This window comes from Mirounga leonina, unplaced genomic scaffold (assembly GCF_011800145.1).
Source record: "Mirounga leonina isolate KUSES-001 unplaced genomic scaffold, KU_Mleo_1.0 Mir_171, whole genome shotgun sequence".
In the NCBI taxonomy this organism is placed as follows: Eukaryota; Metazoa; Chordata; class Mammalia; order Carnivora; family Phocidae; genus Mirounga; species Mirounga leonina.
This window is the reverse complement of record NW_023270436.1, coordinates 16,581,814-16,601,033: the sequence shown is the minus strand read 5'-3', so window position 1 is coordinate 16,601,033 and position 19,220 is coordinate 16,581,814. Positions and strand designations below refer to the sequence as shown.

Sequence of the window (19,220 nt, the reverse complement as noted above, 5' to 3'; positions counted from 1 at the left end):
GGCTGGGAACTGCCTGGACCTTTCCCTCTTCCCTCTGGGCACCTCAGCTCTGCCACGTGCTGAGGCCTTGGTGCCTTCTGAGCTCAGCAGCTTCTCCCCCAAACCAGGGAGGGGCCGCAAGGCCCCACAGGCCAGAGGCGCTGTTGCCCAGAATCCTGACAAGCACCAGGCGCAGTCACAAGGCTCCCATGGGGCAGGGATGACTCCTTAGCCCTGAGGGGGGCTTTCCCATAGAGGCAAGATGGCAGGCTGGCATGAGAAGGTGTGATACCCCGGGAGACGAATGGCCAAGAAAACTGGCCATCTTGGAAGCCAGGGGGAGGGAGGGCCCAGGACGAGAGAAGCTGGAGAGCCCTGCGTGCCTTCACTGCTAGCTTGAGCTCTCGCAGGGCGTGGGCCTCTTTGAGCCCCAGGCTCCAGCACAGAGTAGCCACTTGGGGAAAGCTCATGTGATTGGGGGACAGGGGTTGGTACAAATGGGCATGTGGGTTTACAGCTGGAAGGGGAGCAGAGGGGAGGGGCCTGGTCAGGACACAGGGGACAGAATGGGGCCATGTTGACCCTGGGCCTCTCGGAGCTCAGTGAGTCACGGCTGTATAGCCTTGTGTCCTGAGAAGTGCGGTTCCCTTGGGGGTTCTGGGGCTCTCCACAGGCACAGGCTGGAGGCACCAGAGTCCAAAGGCTGCTCCCTTCTATTCCAAGTGACAAAATTGACCCTGAGCATCAGGAATGGTCCCTCCGGAGGTCGGAGAGCCTTGGAACCCTTTCTGACGCTGACAGAGCAGCGTGGGGACCGAGGCACAGTTTTCCAGGGAAGGCCGCTATCCTGTGGCAGTGAAAGTTTCACAGGCTCAGATGTCCCAGTCACCCCCCAAGCAGGCCATGCAGGCTCCAGGCAGGGCCCAGCCCCTGGGAGGCGGTTGCCATGGTTACTGGGAGGATGAAGCCATCTGCGTGGAAATGAAGGTCTCGATGACGCTGTGGTTGGATGGCAGCAGGTGGCTGTGGCCATTGTTGGAGTCGGAGCTCTGGTACAACACCAGGCTGCTGGAGGGCACTGCAGGGGTAAGTGAGACAGCTGGCTGCCGGCCCAGCCCTCCCCGACCCCGCCTCGCGCACCCCCCCAAGGGGTACTTGGCATAGGGGACATGGGGCCTCGCCACCCCCCAAACTGCAGCAGATAACGAGACCCCAAAACCAAACCTGTGTTTGGGTCTCATCAACCCCCCCAGCCAGGCTCTGCAGCCACCCAGGGAGTGGCCGCCTCTGGGCTTTTTGGTGGAAACATTCGAGAGGCCCTGGTGAGACGGCGTGGTTAGTTTCATGCATCAGGGTTGCTAGGCTGTAGGACAGGCACTAAACCAAACATTTAAGTGTGGCCGTGGAGGTGCTTTGTAGCTGTGGTTAACACCTAAAATCGGCTGACTGGAAGTAACGGAGCTTTCTCTTGATGACATGAGTGGGTCTCATCTAGTCAGTTGAAGGCTTTAGGAGCAAAAGCTGAGGTTTCCTAGAGAAAAAGGAATCCTGCCTCCAAACTGCCTCTGTTGTCAGCTTGCTGACCTGCCCTACAGCTTTCAGACCTACCAGCCCCACAGGTGTGTGAGCCAGTTCCTTAAATACACGTGTATATATGTAGTTGACCCTTGAACGGTGCAGGGGGGCTGGGGGCACTGACCCCCTGCACAATCACAAATCTGCATAGAACTTCTGACTCCGCAAAAACTCAACTACTCTAACAGCCTACTGTTGACCCAGAGCTGTACCAATAACCTAAACAGTCAGCACATACTTTGTATGTTCTAGGTATTATACACTGTATTCTTAAAGCTAGAGAAAAGAAAAAGTTATCGAGAACGTCGTAAGGAAGAGAAAATACACTTACAGTCCTGTGCTGTATCGAAAACTATCGGGGTCTAAGCGGACCCGTGCCATTCAAACCCCGTGTTGCTCAGGGGCCAGCTGCATTCCTGTTGGTTCTGTGTCTCACCAGAACCCTGACTGATTACGATGGCTAAGAGAATGGGCTTTGATTTTGGACCTGGGTTCAAATCCTGGCCCTGCGGCCTAGTCACTGTCGGAGGCAAGGCCAAGTCCCACAGCTCTTGAGTGTCTGCGTTCTCATTTGTAAAATGGGGATGATGACCCGTACCCGGTGGAGAAAGGATGGAGCCTGGCCCTGTGGAGGCCTCAGTAACTGTCCCCGCAGCCTCCAGGGCTGGATGGAGGAACCTGAGGCTCACAGAGGGGGCTGGGGGGAGGGGGAGGCGGGAAGCAGCCGCCCGAAGTCTCCCACGTAACAAGTGATCGCGTGCAGCCTCAGAGCCCAGCAGCCCGACTCCCAAGCGCCCACTCTTGATTATTGCAGACTTGGGGCATCAGGGGATGGAAACGAATGGGTCAAGGGGGATGGGGTGACCTGGAGAGCCCACACTCTGTTGCTACGTGGGAACACGAGTCTCCAATTTTCCAAGAAAAGCCAGAAACTACGATTTCTTTGTGAAAGCTGGTTTTTAAACGTGGGCAACATACTCAACCAGTGCCAAGCCCTGAGCCAAACGAACACGCCTGTGAGCCCCTTCTGGCCCACGGCAGGCCCGGCGTACTCCTCGCTAGCACCCTCTCCTCTCTCTTGCAGTTACTTAATCTTTTTCCTCAACCAAGTCAATGAGCTAATCGCGTAAGATAGGCCCATTTTCCTGTGGTTTCGTACCCCTCTTGGCTCAGTTCAGGGGAAACCAGGGTGCCCTCCCGTTTGTGGCACACCTTCCTCCCCAACCGAGGGAGCAGGGAAAGGCTGCTCACCGGTGGGGCTGGCGCTGAGCCGGTGGGCGGGCTGCAGGTGCTGGATGCCTGCAGGGTCCTGGCTGGGGATGTGGATGGTGGTGGTCTGAGACGCCGGCGTATGAAGCCCAGACTCACTGGAGGCTTCAGTGTCTGAGGTGAAGACCTGGGGGAGCAGAGCAGCCTCCTGAGCCCCACATGGGTGCACTCTGGGAAGCGGCCTGAGCAAGGGGCCAGGCGGCCCTGGGCCTTACCTGCTTGGTGGGAGTGAGGCTGGCCAGGGCACTCAGGTTGGTGGTGTCGGTGATGAGCATGGTCTGCGGAAGCAGGCCCGTGTGGGTGTACTGGGCCACCTCAGGCTTGTGGCTGTAGAGGGCTGGCCAGGAGGGAGGAGAGAGGTGGATATAAAGACATGGCACCCCGGGCCAGGCTGGACCCCTCCCAAGGGGGCCTCAAAGCTGGGAGCTCCGGGGGAAGTGGGGCATGGGGCCTGGTAAATGGCCCGATGGAGCAGTGGTTGAGGACTCAGGACAGATTTCCAAAGCTGGGCACTCCAGATAGAGGGGCTAGACCCTCGCCCCAACTACAAGAGCCTGCTCAGGCTGGCTTGGTGGATGACCGGGGATGACCAGTGCGAAGGGCAGTGGGAGACCCAGCGCTGCCACGCTAATTACAGGCCGTGGGGCGGGGCGGGGGGTGTGTGTGTGCAGAGCAGGGGCCAGCAGAGCTCCCCCTCCAGGACACCTCCGAAACGTAACCCGGAGTTTCATCTACAGCCCAGCCCCACAGCACACACAGGCACCAGCAGAAAAGCACATAAACCACATATTCGCACATCGACTCGGATAAAACCATACGCACGCAAGTACGGGCCCTCAGGCAAACCCACACAGATACACAGGCCCACGGGCCCTTACCCCCAGTTCCAAATTCCAAAAAGGTCTGAAAACCAACAGATGTGGTTGGAGCTCGTTTGGTAGCAAACTGACCGGAACCTGATAATGAGGTTATGGAAGTCTATTAACCCAGTCCGTGGCATTCTCCCTCCTGCTGCAGAAATCCCAGGGCTTAGATGACAGGATGCTGCCCCGAGCCCTGCCGGGAGTGTGCTAGAGTAGACTGTTGATACCCCATATCACCTTTTTCTAAAGTCAGAGAAGTAGTGGAGTCTGAGACACACGCAGCCCCACGCGTTTCAGAGGAAGGCCTATGACCTTCCTCCCACACGTGGGTGTGCACCTGCAAACACCGATGAACACCCACACGCACATCCACTCCCAGAAACTCGTGTGCGCACACGGCCACACCTATTCACACGCTGACACACATTCTGGCCCGCAGGCACACATCTGAGCCCCTGCAGACCGCCCCGTCTGCTCCATGGACACCCAGCCTCTCCCACCCCCTCCCCCAGCGTGGGGCTAGGGGTGCTCACCGTGGGGGCTCTGCAGCTGGGCCATGGTGGCCATGAAGGGGCTCTGGGCCACATGGCTCTGCATGGGGGGCATGAGTGGCTGCTGGTAGGACGGGTGCAGTGGCTGGGAGAACTGGACTGGCTGCAGGGTGGTCAGGCTGCTGCCCATGCTGTTGATGACCGGCACGCTCTGTGCCTGAGTGGAGGCCAGGCCTGGGGTGGGGGGAACAAGAGTCAGTCCAGCCTCCTACCACCTGGCCCAGCACTGACCCCGGGGCACTGTCCCTCCCTCCCAGAGCCAGTGGGTGGGAGGACGGGAGAAGCGACCAGGACACACACCTTTGCACTAGGACCCGTCTCTAACTTACGTGGTCTTGGCAAGTCACTCCCCCTCTCTGAGCCTCTAACCCCTCTCCCAGTAGCTCCCTGTCTGTCTTACATACTCAGCCTCTGCATGAAGTTTCCTGCAAATAAAGTCTTTCTGGGCTTAAAAAAAAATAGGATAAAAAACCCCAAAACCTACAAGATTTTGATCTCCCTTCCCCTGCTCAGTTTTCTCATAGATATTTTGCCTTCCAAGACACTCTATAATGTGTGTGTTGTGTTTGCTGTCTGCCTCCCCACTGGAGTCGTTGAGATTTTGGTCTGTTTGGTTCACTTGTGTATCACTGAGGGAGCATAGTGCACGCACTCAGTAAGTCTGCGAATGAATGAGCCCCAGTGGCTCCTCCAGCTTCTGGATTCTGTGGGAGCCCGGGAGCCCTCCCACCCAGGTGCCCCCCCCATGCCCACCAACTTACCAATAACCAGGGTGGAGGCACCTGTGTTGGTGAACGTGGGGCCCAGGGAGGCAGGCTCGCCAGGCCCAATGGCCATGACCCCAGGAAGCGACGCCATGATGAGATTCTGGGGCTGTTGGTTGAGGCCTGGGGAGGTCTGCTCCAAGCTGTGCAGTGCTGTCAGGGTGCTAACAGGGGGCAGAGGGCCCCCAGTTGCTGAGACCTTGGAGGGGAAACCAAGCTGAGTCTGAGTGGGGCTCCATAGTCTCCCTGGGGACCACTCCAGAATCTCCCAGCCAAGGGAAGGTAGAAGATGGGGTTGGACGGGTCTTCCCCACCTGCGGGGTGTGGGGACACTCACCAGCTTGGCTTCGGTGCTCAACAGGCTGTGACTGGGCTCCAGGCCCGTGGGGGACACTTGGTGCAGGGGCGCAGACACTGTCACCAAGGGACCACCACTGCTTGAGGGCACTTCCGCCCCCTCGCTGGTTGCTGGCTGTCCATAGCGCACACCTGGAATGGGGGCCGCGTCCAGCCTCAGCACCCCACTTCCCTGCCCTCCGCGGCCCTCATCACTCCCAACTGCCTCAGTTTGCTCACTTGCCCCATCTTTGCCCCAGCAAACTTCACTTGAGCATCCTCCTGCCAGGTCCTGGGCTGGCTGCTTCCAACTCCCTGAAGGCAAGACCTGCATTTTATTAGCTCCATGGCCCCCACTGGCCAGAGCTATACGTGATAGGCAGTAGGTGTGCAATGAAAGACCTCTGGGTCAAAATGAACTAAAACTGATGAAATGAAATTGCAGTGAACAGAGTTGAGTAGAAGGAACCGGAATTAGTTAAATGAACTGGAATCTAGTTGAACTGAACCTGAAATGAATTGAAGTAGATCGAGCATGATGGAGTTGAACCGAATCGGATCGAATCGAATTGGATTGAACTGAACTGAGCCATACAAAATTAATTTCCTTGGATGATATTTAGCTGGACCGAGTAGAATTGAAAGGAACTCAGTTGGATTATAGTGAGTTGCACAGAGTGGAATTGAATCGAATTGAACTGAACTGAAATGAGTTGAGTTGAGTTGATCTTAAATGAATGAATTGAATGGAAGTGACCTGAGTCAAGTTAGGCTGGATTGAATGGCATGGTGTGGTCACTGGGGTGGAGAGGAGAGGACTGGATCGAGGAGGGTAATGAGTAGAGGGGAGTGATAAGGAACCAAGCTGAAGTGCCAAGAGGTTTGGGTGGTTACCGCCACTGGCGTGGTGCTCCCCAGCTCCCCAGCCTACCCTCTTGCCCCCTCTACCCACTATTTCAAAGTGGGCCCCGCCACATAGCACTCACCGTGGACCTTACTGGGGGAGAGGGCGGGTGGGGGCAAGCCCGGGGAGCTGTGGGCAGGCAGGGCGGGGCCCGGGCCTGGCCCCGGGGGCGGCCCGCTGTATGTGTCCATGGCCAGCTTGTGACGGAAAGCTTCTTCCTTGCGCCGATTGGCAAACCAGTTGTAGACACGCACCTCCGTGACGAGGTTAGAGCCCAGTCCCTGTGCCTGCGATGGCGACACCCCCCTCTGGATGCACTCCGCCCTGCAGAAATGGCCACTCGTGAGCCTCCAGGCCAGGCTCAGAGGAACCCCTCCCGGGGCTGGAGGTAGGGGAGAGAGTTCTGATGTAGGCTTCTCCCTTAGTGTGTAAAGCTGGCAGATCTGGGTTCCAATCCCAGTGCTGCTGTGTGACCTTGAGCAAGTGTCTTAACCTCTCTTAGCCTCTCCATTCATAAGTGGACAAAATAGTCGTAGGGTCGTAATGAGGGTGAATGGGATGAGCAGCCACTCAAGGATTGCCTGGATGGGTGGGGAGTGGGTGCTAGGAATGGAGCTAGGTTCCAGACGCTGAGCGGGATTTGAGTGCTCCTGGGCCAACAGCAGGAGCACTCAAGGACTGGGGAGCCTCCCTCAGAACCCAGAGCCACTGTCCCCCAGCCTTGCCCCAGCCCAGACCAAACCAGCCCTGCTGACCCACCAACCATTGTACCTATTGCACTCCTCCACCAATGCCTCTCGCTCCTCCTTGCTGGGGTTCTTCTGTCTCTCATACGCCTGGAACAGGATCTGCTGGGAGGCTGGGCCCCACTTGAAACGGTTCCTCCGCCCCTTCTTGGTTGGCAGCTCATCACCTGTGGGCTCTTCAATCAGCCCGCCCTGCCCTGCGTGGGTGAACTCTGTAGGCACACACAGAGAGCCGTAAGCGGGCACTGGCCACTCCCACCTTCCCACTTCAGTTCATCTGACCATGCTCCTGATTCTTTCCCAGTCCCAAGCTGTTGAGCCAGGAGGCACTTACAGCTAGGACTTAGAAATCATCTAATCCAGTGATGACAAACACACAGCACACGTGCCACCCCTGTCTTAACCTGTGCCCCAGGCAGACATCGCTAATCAACCGCTGCACAGTTTTTCTAGTGCGCCAAGATGGAAGCTCATAATCCTTCTCAATGTAAGTCTCCAGGAAAGCATTAGCGTTCGTTCGGATTTAACACATTTGCTATCTTATTTTACAGATGAAGAAGCTGAGGCTCAGAGAGGCTGAATATCTTTCCAGGGCTGCACGGTAGAACAGAAACTCGAGCCACATCTCTTGAGTAGATTCAGAGCTATTTTAAACTTTGCAGACCTGTAAATCACACTTAAAATGCAAGCATTAGCCAGGAGAGGAGAGACCCAGCCAGCCCTTGTCAGCTAGTTCCACTTTAATGGAAACTCTTAGATTCTCCCTGAGCAAGCAACCAAGAGACTAGAACAGATAAATGCAAAGCCATCTTTACGGGAGGGGAGGCAGGGAGAGTGAGTCAGAGATAGTGCAGATTCTGTGCCTTCACCATCCAAGTGCCAAGAGGCAAAGCCAGCACCAGTGCTCTGGGGAGACGCGGGCTTAGACCCACCGAAAGCCAACCCTAGAAGCCGCTAGAAGCCCGCTTGACTCAGATTCCAACATTCTCAGCAGCTGAGGCGCAGGTGGCCACTCACTGACTCAGTTGGCCATCTCACCTGGCAGCAGGCTGGACCAAGATCTGGAGTACCAGACACTATGACTTGGCCCAGAAAACTAAAATATTTCAGCTTAAAAAAAAAAAAAAGATTATCCTGTCAAGGCTGTCAAAAACAAGGAAAGTCTGAGAAACTGTCACAAGCCAGAGAAACCTAAGGCGACATGGCAACGAAATGCAGTATGTCCACACCTGGATGGGATCTTGGACCAGAAAAAGGACATTAGGGAAAAACTGAGGAAATCTGAATAATAAAGTAAGTACGGACTTAATAATAGTGTGACAGTGTTGGTTTGTTAATTGTGACAAATGTCCCATACTTGTGTAAATAATAGGGAAGACTGGGTCTGGGGTAAACTGGATTTCTCTGTACTACCTGCCCAGAAGTTCCAAAAGTCTACACTTACTCTAAAATTAAGAGCTTATTATGTGTTAAGTTTTACCTGCTAAGAAGGGTAAATTAAAGCCATGCTAGTTTTCTAAAAACACTTAGTGATAGTGCTTTCGAAGTAGGTCATATACAGTCCCAGCCACCGGAGACCCAAAGGATGCCCGTCGGGTACAGGTGGTGGGGCTGCTGGCTCCTTGGGCATCAGTGTGTGTTGCTATTTCTGCACGAATAAGCAATCAGCGATCATCCTTGTAAGAAAATATTAACACTTTACCATAGTGATTGCTCGGTACATGTTAATTAACCTAATGGGGTTTTTTGGTGGTGGTTTTTTTTTTTTAAAGATTTTATTCATTTGGGCTCCTGGGTGGCTCAGTCATTAAGCGTCTGCCTTCGGCTCAGGTCATGGTCCCAGGGTCCGGGGATGGAGCCCCACATCGGGCTCCCTGCTCAGCGGGAAGCCTGCTCTCTCTCTCCCACTCCCCCTGCTTGTGTTCCTGCTCTCGCTCACTCTCTCTCTGTCAAATAAATAAATAAAATGTTAAAAAAAAAAAGATTATATTCATTTATTTATTTTAGAGAGAGAGAGTGTGCGCAAGCAGGGGGAGGGGCAGAGGGAATCTCAAGCAGACTCCACGCCGAGCACAGAGCCCAATGCAGGGCTCGATCCCAGGACCCTGAGATCAGGACCTGAGCTGAAAACATGAGTTGGACACTCAACCGACTGAGCCACCCAGGCAATCCAATTAACTTAATGTTTTAATCAGCCCCTTGATAAGACCAATATCATAGTTTTGGGGGGCTAGACAGAGGGAGATCTGAGAGGGAATGTTAAGCAGGTTCCACGCCCATCACAGAGCCTGAAGCGGGGCTGGATCTCATGACCCCGAGATCATGACCTGAGCCAAAATCAAGAGTCAGATGCTTAACCGCCTGAACCACCCAGGTGCCCCTAGCAATGTCATAGTTTTAAAAGATAAGTTATATAAATGATCATCACAGCTTTTAAAAGCTGCTTTTTTGTGTTCAACAGAAAATGGTAAATAGTAGATGCTCAATAAATATAAAATGAGGTGGGGCGCTTGGCTGGCTCAGTCAGTGGAACGTGTGACTCTTGATCTCAGGGTTGTAAATTTGAGCCCCACCTTGGGTGTGGAGATGACTTAAAAATAAAATCTTTAAAAAGTAATAAATAAACAAATAAATATTAAATGAGGTGTAGCTTGCTCTCTCTCAAGCTCACCTGCTCTCATATCTCAAGAGTGTACTTTTCACTTTAATAAACTTCCCAGCTTGAAAAAAAAGCAACTTTTCAGCTTGTAAAAATGGATAAGTAAATAAGTAAATATTAAATGAGTGAGCAAACCAGTATGTGAATTTGAGGACTTTAACATTTTAATATATTTTTAGGAAGCATGGGGAAAAAAGTTTATTTTTTTAATTGCCAGACATGCACATTGTCACCGTGTCTTCATAAGGAGCTACAGGAATATCTGTCAAAGATTTTAAAGTACCTACTCTGACCCAGAATTCCACTTCTAGGAATTACTTTACAGACAGTCTCATGTGAGCACATATACAAAGAGGGATGTTCTTTGAAGCAGTTGGTTCTAACAGCACGTTGGAAAAACCCTAAAAGTCCTTTGGTAGCGAACCAGTTAAACAAATAATGGTACCTCCAAATAACAGAACAGCTAGCAGCCCTTCAAAGAATAGAGGAAAAAATATATATATTATATATTGTAGTGTATGCATAAAGTATCTCTGGAAGGATGCATGAGACTAGGAATGTCCATTGGAGGACACCTAATTTCTATTGTAAACTCTTTATTTATTTTCCCCTATTTTTTAAAACTAGTATGTAGTACCTTTTTTAAAAAGCAGATAATTAATAAAAGAAATTAAAAAAAAAATTTTAGGGACACCTGGGTGGCTCAGTGGGTCAAGCATCTGCCTTCAGCTCAGGTCATGATCCCACGGTCCTGGGATGAGTCCTGCATCAGGCTCCTTGCTCAGCGGGGAGTCTCCTCCTTCCACTCCCCCCTGCTTGTGCACGCACTCTCTCTCTCACAAATAAATAAAATCTTTAAAAAAAAATTTTTTTTACACATAGGCTAAAAAGTGAGAGTGCACTTGGGATTTTGTGGGGTGTGAGGTCTGAGTAAGGAAACCCACCATTCCCTGAACAATAGTGTGGCCAGGTCTCCCGGGGCTTTCAGTGAAGGATTCCCTGAGCATACACCTTGCCTCTGAGCCTTTACTCAGGCCACTCCCTCTGCCCAAAACACCCTTCCCTGTTGTTTCCATGAGCCAAAATTCCACTCAGACTTTAAGACTTAGTCTGAAAGTTCTCCTGGTGTGGTCCTTCCTGATGCCCTTGCCTCCCTGTGGAAGAATAGATTACTCTCTGGTCCTCTGCCAGCTTAATATTTTGAAATACTTGACGTGGTACTACGCTGCCCTGGGCGCTCCGTAAACACTAGCTGTTACTCTTGTTTTCATTGTATTATAATCCATTTCTCGCTGCAGCATAATGATCTGTTCTCCTACCCAGAGCTCCTAGAAGGCAGGGACCCAATTCATCCATCTCCAGATGCCCAGGACCAGCCTCCCCCCCTCCCCCAGAGTGCCTTGTGCAGAATAGGAAATACGTGCCCACTGAATCCTGCTGACTTCCTCTCGGGCAACCTGTCCCGGTAACATGGGAGAAGCTTCCCCCCGACCCCCGAGCTGCAGAGAGTTCCAGGGCCCTGCCAGGAGGATGGGGCTGTGCTCATTACTTACGCTGGGCCACCTCTCGCTGCTTGCGGACATACCAGGTGTACAGGGCGGCCCGCTTCTGCGTCTTCATGGGGGTGCCCTTGTTGAGGTGCTGGGACAGGTGCGACTGGTTGAGGCCAGTGGTGTCCACGACCTCCCTCTGCGGGATGTTGTGCTGCTGCAGGTAGGACTTGACCATCTTGGCCACGCGCCATGGGTCCTCCCTAGGAGGAGGGCAAGGACAGAGGCTGCTCAGCGCGGGGGGTGCGGGGGGGTGCAGGCAGGGCTGGGGGTCCTGTCAGCCCTGAGAGTGGGGATTGTGGGTGGAAGCCGGTGTGGAGCCCAGGACGGACACTCGGACTCCGGGATAGCAAGGTAAAGGCACTCATGCCGGGACGCATGGACAGACATGAAGACATGAACAGACGCCCACCCGAAGCCCTACAAGCCAGATAGGGAAGGTCCTCACCCTTGTGCCTCCGTTAAAGATCCTTCCCTCATCCTACCTGGAAATGTTATTTGTGGCTATGTCTTATCCACTGTGAGAGACGGTAAACACTGTGAGGGCAGGAACTGTCAGGTTCTCAGCACCCAGAGTAGGCCCGACATAATGTGTGTCCGTGGTGAATGCATCAGTGAATGAGTGGATGGGTGGATGGGTAAATGGGATGGTGGATGGGTGGGTGGATGAATGGGTGGGAGGGGTAGGTGGGTAGGGGAATGTATAGATGGGTGGATGGGATGGTGGGTGGGTGGGTGGATGAATGGATGGGAGGGTAGGTTGATAAAGGGATGGGGAGATAGGTGGGTAAATGGGATGGTGGATGGATGGATAGAAGGATAAATAGATGGTAGATGGATGGATGGGTGGTTGGATGAATGGATGGGAGGGTGGATGGATAGGTGAATAGGGGTATGGGTGGATGGATGGATGGATGAAGGGGACCTACTGGGGAAAAAATGGGTCTGAAAACAAGGAGAGAAACATGATTCTCTCACTTTACAGCCAGGGCCACTGAGGCTAAGAGTGCTTGTGTCAAATCTTCCACCCAAGGTCACAGAGCCAGCCCAGCAGAGTCCCGTCCCTGGAGGGATCCCATTCTAAGTCAACCTATCAGGTAAAAATCACAGAGTCAAAACACCTCCTGATAATCTACACTAAACCCTAGGCTGTGTCCTGGCCAGTTTCCCTACAGCATGGGGGCAGGCAGGTCCAGGTGAAGGACTTACGGCTGGTATTCAGGGGCTTCGTACAAAAAAAGTGTGTGTGTGTGTGTGTGTGTTTGAGCCCCCCCAATTGCACTCTGTGGGCTGAGACCCTCACTGGAGAGACTCAAGGGACCTGCAGCCATCCTCTGCTCACTGGGGGACGGGGGAGGCCTGAGGCCCTGTACCACACAAATTGTCTCCCTCTCCTGTTCTGTCTCAACCCTCCTCTCCTGCCCTGGTCCTCTCCTGAGCTTGTATTACAAATACGGTGACGGATAAAAGCAGCTCGATACAACAGTGCCGAGAACAGGCCGAGCTGGGGTTTGAACCCAGCTCCAAGTGGTTCCAAAGCCTGAGGTCCTCACCCCTTTGAGCAATTTGCTTCTAAGAATTTGAGCTTTCCAGCCTTTGCACGTGTGCCGGGGGGCAGCTGGTCGCCTTGTTGCTTGCCGCAGCAAAATATCGGAAACGACCTGGGTGCCGGGCAGAAGGGTACGGTTGGTGGTGCCTCGAGCGGACGCAGCCGTAAAAACGCACTGAGGCAGCTCTGCCCGCGCCCACACGGAACAGTCCGGTGGGTCTGCTGTGCTGTTTGTGTAAAATCTGAAATGGCACAAAAGGGTCCTGTGTATTTGCTTGTGTTTGCATGAAATACCAGAACACAGAAGAGACGAGTGACATCGGTTGTCTCAAGACGGGAATGGGGTGCTGGGGACGGGGAGAGGGACCGTGTCCTCTGTTACTTTTCTGTGCTTTTCAAATAATGTAATATAATGTTAGATAATATGCTATACATGCCTACAGAACATTGAAAACTCAACTGCGAAAAAAACCAAAAAGCAAAGAAACCCCCAGCACTTTGAAGCCTACCCCATACTGCCTTCTCCCCTTCTGTCCTTCCCAAGGGGCCAGCCTGGTCTTGCCCTCCTTGACAGTGCCCTTCTTGGGGTGAAGGCACAGAGCCTTTCAGCAGCTTGGGCCCCGTGACTCCCTCCTTTTTATCAGCGGTTCCCATACACGTAGGGAGGAAAGGGAGGCGGGGAGAGTTCAATTTGAATTGGTCAGCAATCGGTACGGCAAGATCCCAGTTGTGTAAAAATGCTAGATGTGAGAATTCATGTTTCTTGAGTATTTACCATGAACCGGGCACTGTGCTAAGGGCGGGCCATGTAAATCTTACCATAACCCTAGGAAGTAGGTGCTACTCATATGCCCATTTTCACAGATGGGAAAACTGAGCCTCAGAAAGGTGAGCACTTGTCCAAAGTGACCTAGCTGGGACTCCAGAATATTTCGCTTTGCCCGGATCCCCCAGAGCCCTCCCTGAGCGAGCTCTGCTTCCTCCCTGCATCTAGGGGCTTCTAGGCTCCTCCTCCACTCTTCCCCTGCTCCCCAGGTGCCAGTCAGAGCCTGGAGGGAAGGGCAGTACAAAGTCCAGCCTTGTGCTTCGTGGCAAACATGTTTATCTGATTCTGGAGCCGGGCTGCCTGATGGCCTCCCTTCTCCCCCAGCTGCAGGCCTCACCCTCCTGAGCAATCCTCCCTCCCTCCCTTCTCCCTTCCCTGGAGGGAGAGAATGAGCTCAGTCTTCCTCTCAGCCGGGCCTCCCTGGCTCAAACTGAAGATTCACTGTCCTGTCACTGTCCATTTGACTCCATGTGTCTTTCTCTCTGTGTGTCTTGGTTTCTCTCTGCCTGGCTCTCTCCCTCTCTCTCTTTCTCTCTGTCTCTCCTTCTGTGTGTGTGTCTCTGTTGTTCGCTCTGTCTCTTTCTCCCACCCACTCCCAACCACACTCACTCACTCACTCACCCTCAGTCTCCAGGGACCTGACTCTTTCCAGGATAGTTTCCCCAACCCAGAACTAGAAGGCCACGTCTCCAGGTATCTCCTGCTTTCCCTCCAATGGGTTTAAGAGTCAAGCCAACCTGGGTTCACATCCCGGCATGGCGCCCTAGCGCCTCCCGTGTGCATGCCCCATGCCCTTCCGTACCGCGGCAGTAAGCCCACGCCCGCCTCACAGGGCCCCTGGGAGGACTGACTTTCAAATAGGAGTGAACCGCATAGAGCAGGTCCTGGTACATGGTAAGTGCTCAGTAAGTACAACAATTTGTCACCGTCCTCATCATCATCATCATGGATGATGTGGCCATGGGACCCTCAGCCCTGCAGCAGAGGGAAAAGGGCCCAGGAGAGGTGCCCACATCTCCTCCTACATCCTGTGGGTTCTGGGAGGGGTGGGTCAGAGGTTCAAGACTTTGGGCCTCTGGCTCGCTGGCCCCTGGGGTTTCAGAGGGTCCAAGGCTATGGAGCTCAGAGACCAGCTGGAAGGGCCACATGTCTGGAGGGGGGAGTGGAATTCTCAGTGCATGGTGGGTGGGGTGGGGCGGAGAAGCTTCCCTTCCCAGGTGGCCTTGGGAAAAACTTAACCTCTGTGTGCCTCAGTTTCCCCAACTGTAATACAGGGCTAAAATGTTTCGTAGGCTGCCAGGAGGAGAAAACGAGTTTAACGCCTTTGTAAGCAGTCCCGTGAGCTCTTAGAGCACCGCATGGAAGTGAGTGCATGTGAGGTTAACAGCAAGAATGACCCCGGAGGATAAAAAGGGAAATAAACAAATCGAGGACAGCACGTAGCCTCAAGGATGCTGTGCAGAATATGGGATTTGGAGGACCTGGGTCCAAGTCCCAGCCTTACTACTTTGTAAATTGCCTTGGGCAAGTCACTTTGCCTCTCTGAGCCTTAGTTTGCCGATCTGTAAAATGGGACTATTACTCATAGCAACCATTTACTGCACTTATAAGCTATTTAACCCTGTGGGTAAGTGTTATCATCATCTCTGCCTTGCTGGCAAAACCAGGGCTCAGAGACATGAAATCACCTGCCGGAATTAGGGTGGGGCTGAGTTGGGATTTGAACCCAGGCAGGTTGGCCTCAGTCAGGGATGTTAGACTGTCCCACTTTGCCCACTGTCTTCCTGGGTCTCAATGCCCTGGGGGTGCCTGACGGAGAGCATTAGAGACCCTCAGGTTGAGGTTTGAGCTGCTTGGGGACAGAGAGGACCCAGGAGGACACCCAGGAAGGAACCCTGGGTACAGGTTCCTCCCTTGGCCATAACAGCATGTCTAAGGAACCCTCATTCATTCATGCTGTCTTTGAGCCACTGGGCTGGATATCAGGGATACGAGTGGTGAACAAGGCCATGCTGGCCTTCCCTTTGAAAAGCTTCTGTTTTCATGGCAGGAGATAGAAAACAGACAAAAACAGATAATCATAAGTAAAGTTAAGAGACAAGAGAAAGTAACAGAAGGTAGTGGAAGAGAGTGACTCTGGGGGGAACTACATTTAGATGGGGGCAGTGAGGGAGGGCCTCCCTGAGGCGGTGACATTTGAGCAAAAGGAGGAGAGGGAATGGGTCACAGGAAGATCTGGAAAGAAGTGTCCAGGCAGAAGGAGCAGTACATGCAAAGGCCCTGAAGTGGGAATCAGCAAATTCAGTGTAACTGGAGGAAAGTGAGTGAGGGACAGAGGTCCCTCAAGAAGAGATCGGGGAACCAGGGCAGGGAATTTGAATTTTATTCATTAGCCAGCTAGGGAAACTGAGGCAGAAGAGACTTGCCCAGGGTCACACAGTGAACTAAGGGTGGAGGTGTGGGGGAATAGCTCAGGTTCCTGCTCTGGCCTCAGGCACGAGGCACCCCAGGGAGGGGGGCAGCCCCCAGGACCCACCCTGCCTCTTCCCACACTGTCTTCTCCAAAGAAATGGCGTCCACGGAAACCCTGCCTCTGCATCATCCTTTCCAGCCTTAACCTCCCCAACACTGGGCTGTCCAGGCCTTCATCGGGGTGCCCACCCCACTCCCTCCTGTGCCCTGAGGGTAGAGGCCCCGCTTTTTTTTTCCCCTCCGGGCGTTTTCAGGTCCCTTTTGTTACCTGAACAATAAGTAACCCAGGTAGTTAGTTATAAACTCCGCAGGAACAAGGAGCTGGTTGATAATTTATAGCAACATCTCAAATTTAAATGGAAAGTAAATAGCATGCTGTTAGCATTAAAGAAAACCCAATCGGGGCAGGCGGGAAGCACTCCAGCCTTCTCTGCAGCTTGGGGTGTCTCACTCTCTCCGCAGCCCCTTCTCCCAGCTGGGCAGGAGCCCCTCTGCCCTCCCAGCTCTCCTGCTCTCCTGTCCTTATCCAGGCCTCTCCATCGCCCCCCACGCCCTCTTTCTCTCTTCCTCCGGCTCCTTGCTCTCCCTCAACTTCCAGGTCTCTGCTGGTCCCCAGGGAGCACTTTGACCTCTGCTCCCCCCTCAAGTGCTGTGGATGAAGCCTCCCCCCCACCCACCATTCCACCAAAGGGGCTGCTGATCCAGAGGCCCCACCCAGCCAGGTAAGAAAGGCCCTTGGCACCCCCTGCCCCCACTCCCACCCGAAAGTCCCCAGTCCCATCTGGGGCCCGGAGCAGGTCTGGTCCAGCCCCACCCTGTCCCTGTGGCTTCGCCCTGGGTCTGGCAAGGCCTGACTCTTTGCCCCTCCCCTACAGCGCAGCAGGGCCCTTTGCCCTCTTCTTCCTGCCATGTCAAGGGGCCCTGGCTGCTCCCCTGCCCCCTGCCCAGGCCCTCACAAGGCCAGGCAGACCCTGAGGGCTCCCCCCACCCCAAGGCGGGATCAGGACCTTGGACAGAAAAGAGATGGTTCCATAGAGCGCTTCTTTGGGGCTCTTCCTCCCACTGCCCAGTCATGGCAATGGAGAGCACCAAACAGAGTGGCTGTGGAGTCCCAGCTGGGTGGGCTTGGTCAAGCTATTTCCCCTCTCTGGGCCTCAGTTTCCTTATTTGTGAAGCAGAGTTATCCCTAGCTCCTTTCCAGCATTCATCTTGACATTATCAGACCGTATGCACGTGAAACCTCAGCAAAGGGCCTGTTAGGATTGGAGCTTAGGATCCTTTGGGGAGGGCGGTCCCTGCAACCCCCAGACCCCTTTCCCCCCCGCCCTTGCTGGGTAGGAGGTTGGTTGGCCCAGGCCTCCCCAGGCCGCCATCTTTACAAGTTAATGATCACAGGCCTTATCAGAGCCTTTTACCGTTTATAAATTTATAAAACAAAAGAGAAATAATAAAGCTCGTGGGTAATTAGTAACCAGGTCAGCTCTGCTGAGGAGAGGGGAGGCATCAGGCTTAGACCCACCCAGTTCTCCGGGAGTTGGGGAGCCAGCCAGTCAATGGGGGTGTAAATGGGGAGACCTCTCATGGTGCCTGCCAGTGAGGTGGAGGGGGCTAAGGCTGTGCAGGAAAGGGGAGCAGGTCCTGCCCCGAGGCTCCATCTCCCTCAGGTAAGACCTGGGCTTTCCTGGCTTGATGCTTGAGTCCCTGGGTGGCTGAGGGAGCCCCTAAAACCCCAGCCTCGGCTCCCCTCTCACTAAACGTGCTTCCTGGCCCCAGAGCCTGAAATCTGAATGCTTAGCAGGGAGGTTAGGGTTTGGGGAGTAGAAAGGGCCATGGAGGCTAACAATTCCCACCACCCTCTGGTTCTCCAGGCACGTGAATTATGGATGTGCCTGCTTTCCCCCCACCTCAGAGCCCCCCTGGGGCGTGCCCTTACTTCCCAAGCCCAGGGCTGAAAGCCTTCGCTCATGGGGACTAGGGACTTTGTAGAGGGCCAGGTCAGGGGCTGGGAGGCTCCAGCCTGGGAGCAGGGTCGCCCCAGAGCTCGCGTGGGCCCCGTCCCCCTTCCCAACAGCCAGGCTAAAAGCTACCTACAGCTCAGGGAACTCTGGACTCAGAAGGGCTAATCAGGAGCTGAGGGTGGGCCTCCCTGGGCTCCTTGGATGCTGGGGACAGGGGAGGGGTCCTTACTGCAGCAAGGTCTCCACCACGGCTTTCTGGTGGGCTGCCTCCTCGGGGCTGAGGTTCTCCAGCTCTTTGAGGATGGGCGGCGTGAAGTCTTCCCCATCGTCGTCCGTCTCGTCCTCGGAGCCCCTCGCCTCCCCCAGCCCATTGGGCAGCTCAGCCAACTCCCCCCGACCGCCGCCGCAGGACTCCCCCTTGTCCCGGGGGCCATCTGCAGGCAGCAGGTAGGGCCCCGGCTCACCCAGTGCCTGGATCAGTGCCTCTTTGCTCAGGCCCGACTCGAGCAGGGCTGCCAGGAGCTCCGTCTGCAGCTGGCTCAGTTTAGAAACCATGGCTCTGCTACCACTGGGCCACGCGGCCTGGGGCCACCAAAACGGCCGCCTCCCCCACCGAATGGGCTGTCTACTTGCTGGTCGACCAGCAGGCAGGCACAAACCAGGCTCCTTGCACCTACTGCCCCCCCAAACCCCATGAACCAAGCCCTGTGGGCACCCCAACCCCCAACACTGGCCCCAGCAGCCAGTGAATCAGGGCCCCTGCCCGCTCTGTTTACATTGGAGCTGGGGAAATTCTCCAAGGTTCATATTTATCCGTGTGCTTAGCGAAGGGACTGAACTTTGGACTTCAGCCCTGCAAAGTGCAGGCCTCATGGCAGTGCAGAGGGACGGGGGAGCCAAGGCCTTCAACGGGAGTGGGCAGAGGGGAGGGTGGGGAAGGCAGGGGAGGGGGGAGGGCAGCCAGAATGGAAGGGGCTGGGGGGCCACGGAGGCCTTTTGGTGAACAGCTTTGGGTCCCGCCCCTGAGGACTTTGTAGGGGGCTCAGGCTGAGACAGGAGAGCGAAAAGAGCAGGTTTCCCTTGGGAACTGAAGCAGGAAGGGGTTCTAGGCAGGTGGGCCAGCTCTCCTCAAGGTCAGGGCTAGGTCACATCCATTTTGGGTGTGTGCCCCAACACCAGGCCTCCCCGTAGGAAAGACACATTGACTTAAGTCTACTGA

The 19,220-nt window shown here is 54.4% G+C and overlaps 1 protein-coding gene across 1 annotated transcript; it reads right to left on the bottom strand.

Moving 5' to 3' along the window:
• Positions 1-253: 253 nt before the first annotated feature.
• Positions 254-18,654, bottom strand: HNF1A (HNF1 homeobox A). The gene is made up of 9 exons (XM_035017158.1): positions 18,231-18,654; positions 11,200-11,399; positions 7,013-7,199; positions 6,324-6,565; positions 4,999-5,490; positions 4,220-4,411; positions 3,039-3,160; positions 2,806-2,971; positions 254-1,057 (listed from the first exon to the last, which is right to left on the bottom strand). The coding sequence occupies exons 1-9, from the start codon at positions 18,554-18,556 to the stop codon at positions 930-932; spliced, it is 2,055 nt and encodes a 684-aa protein (XP_034873049.1). The 5' UTR covers positions 18,557-18,654; the 3' UTR covers positions 254-929.
• Positions 18,655-19,220: the final 566 nt, after the last annotated feature.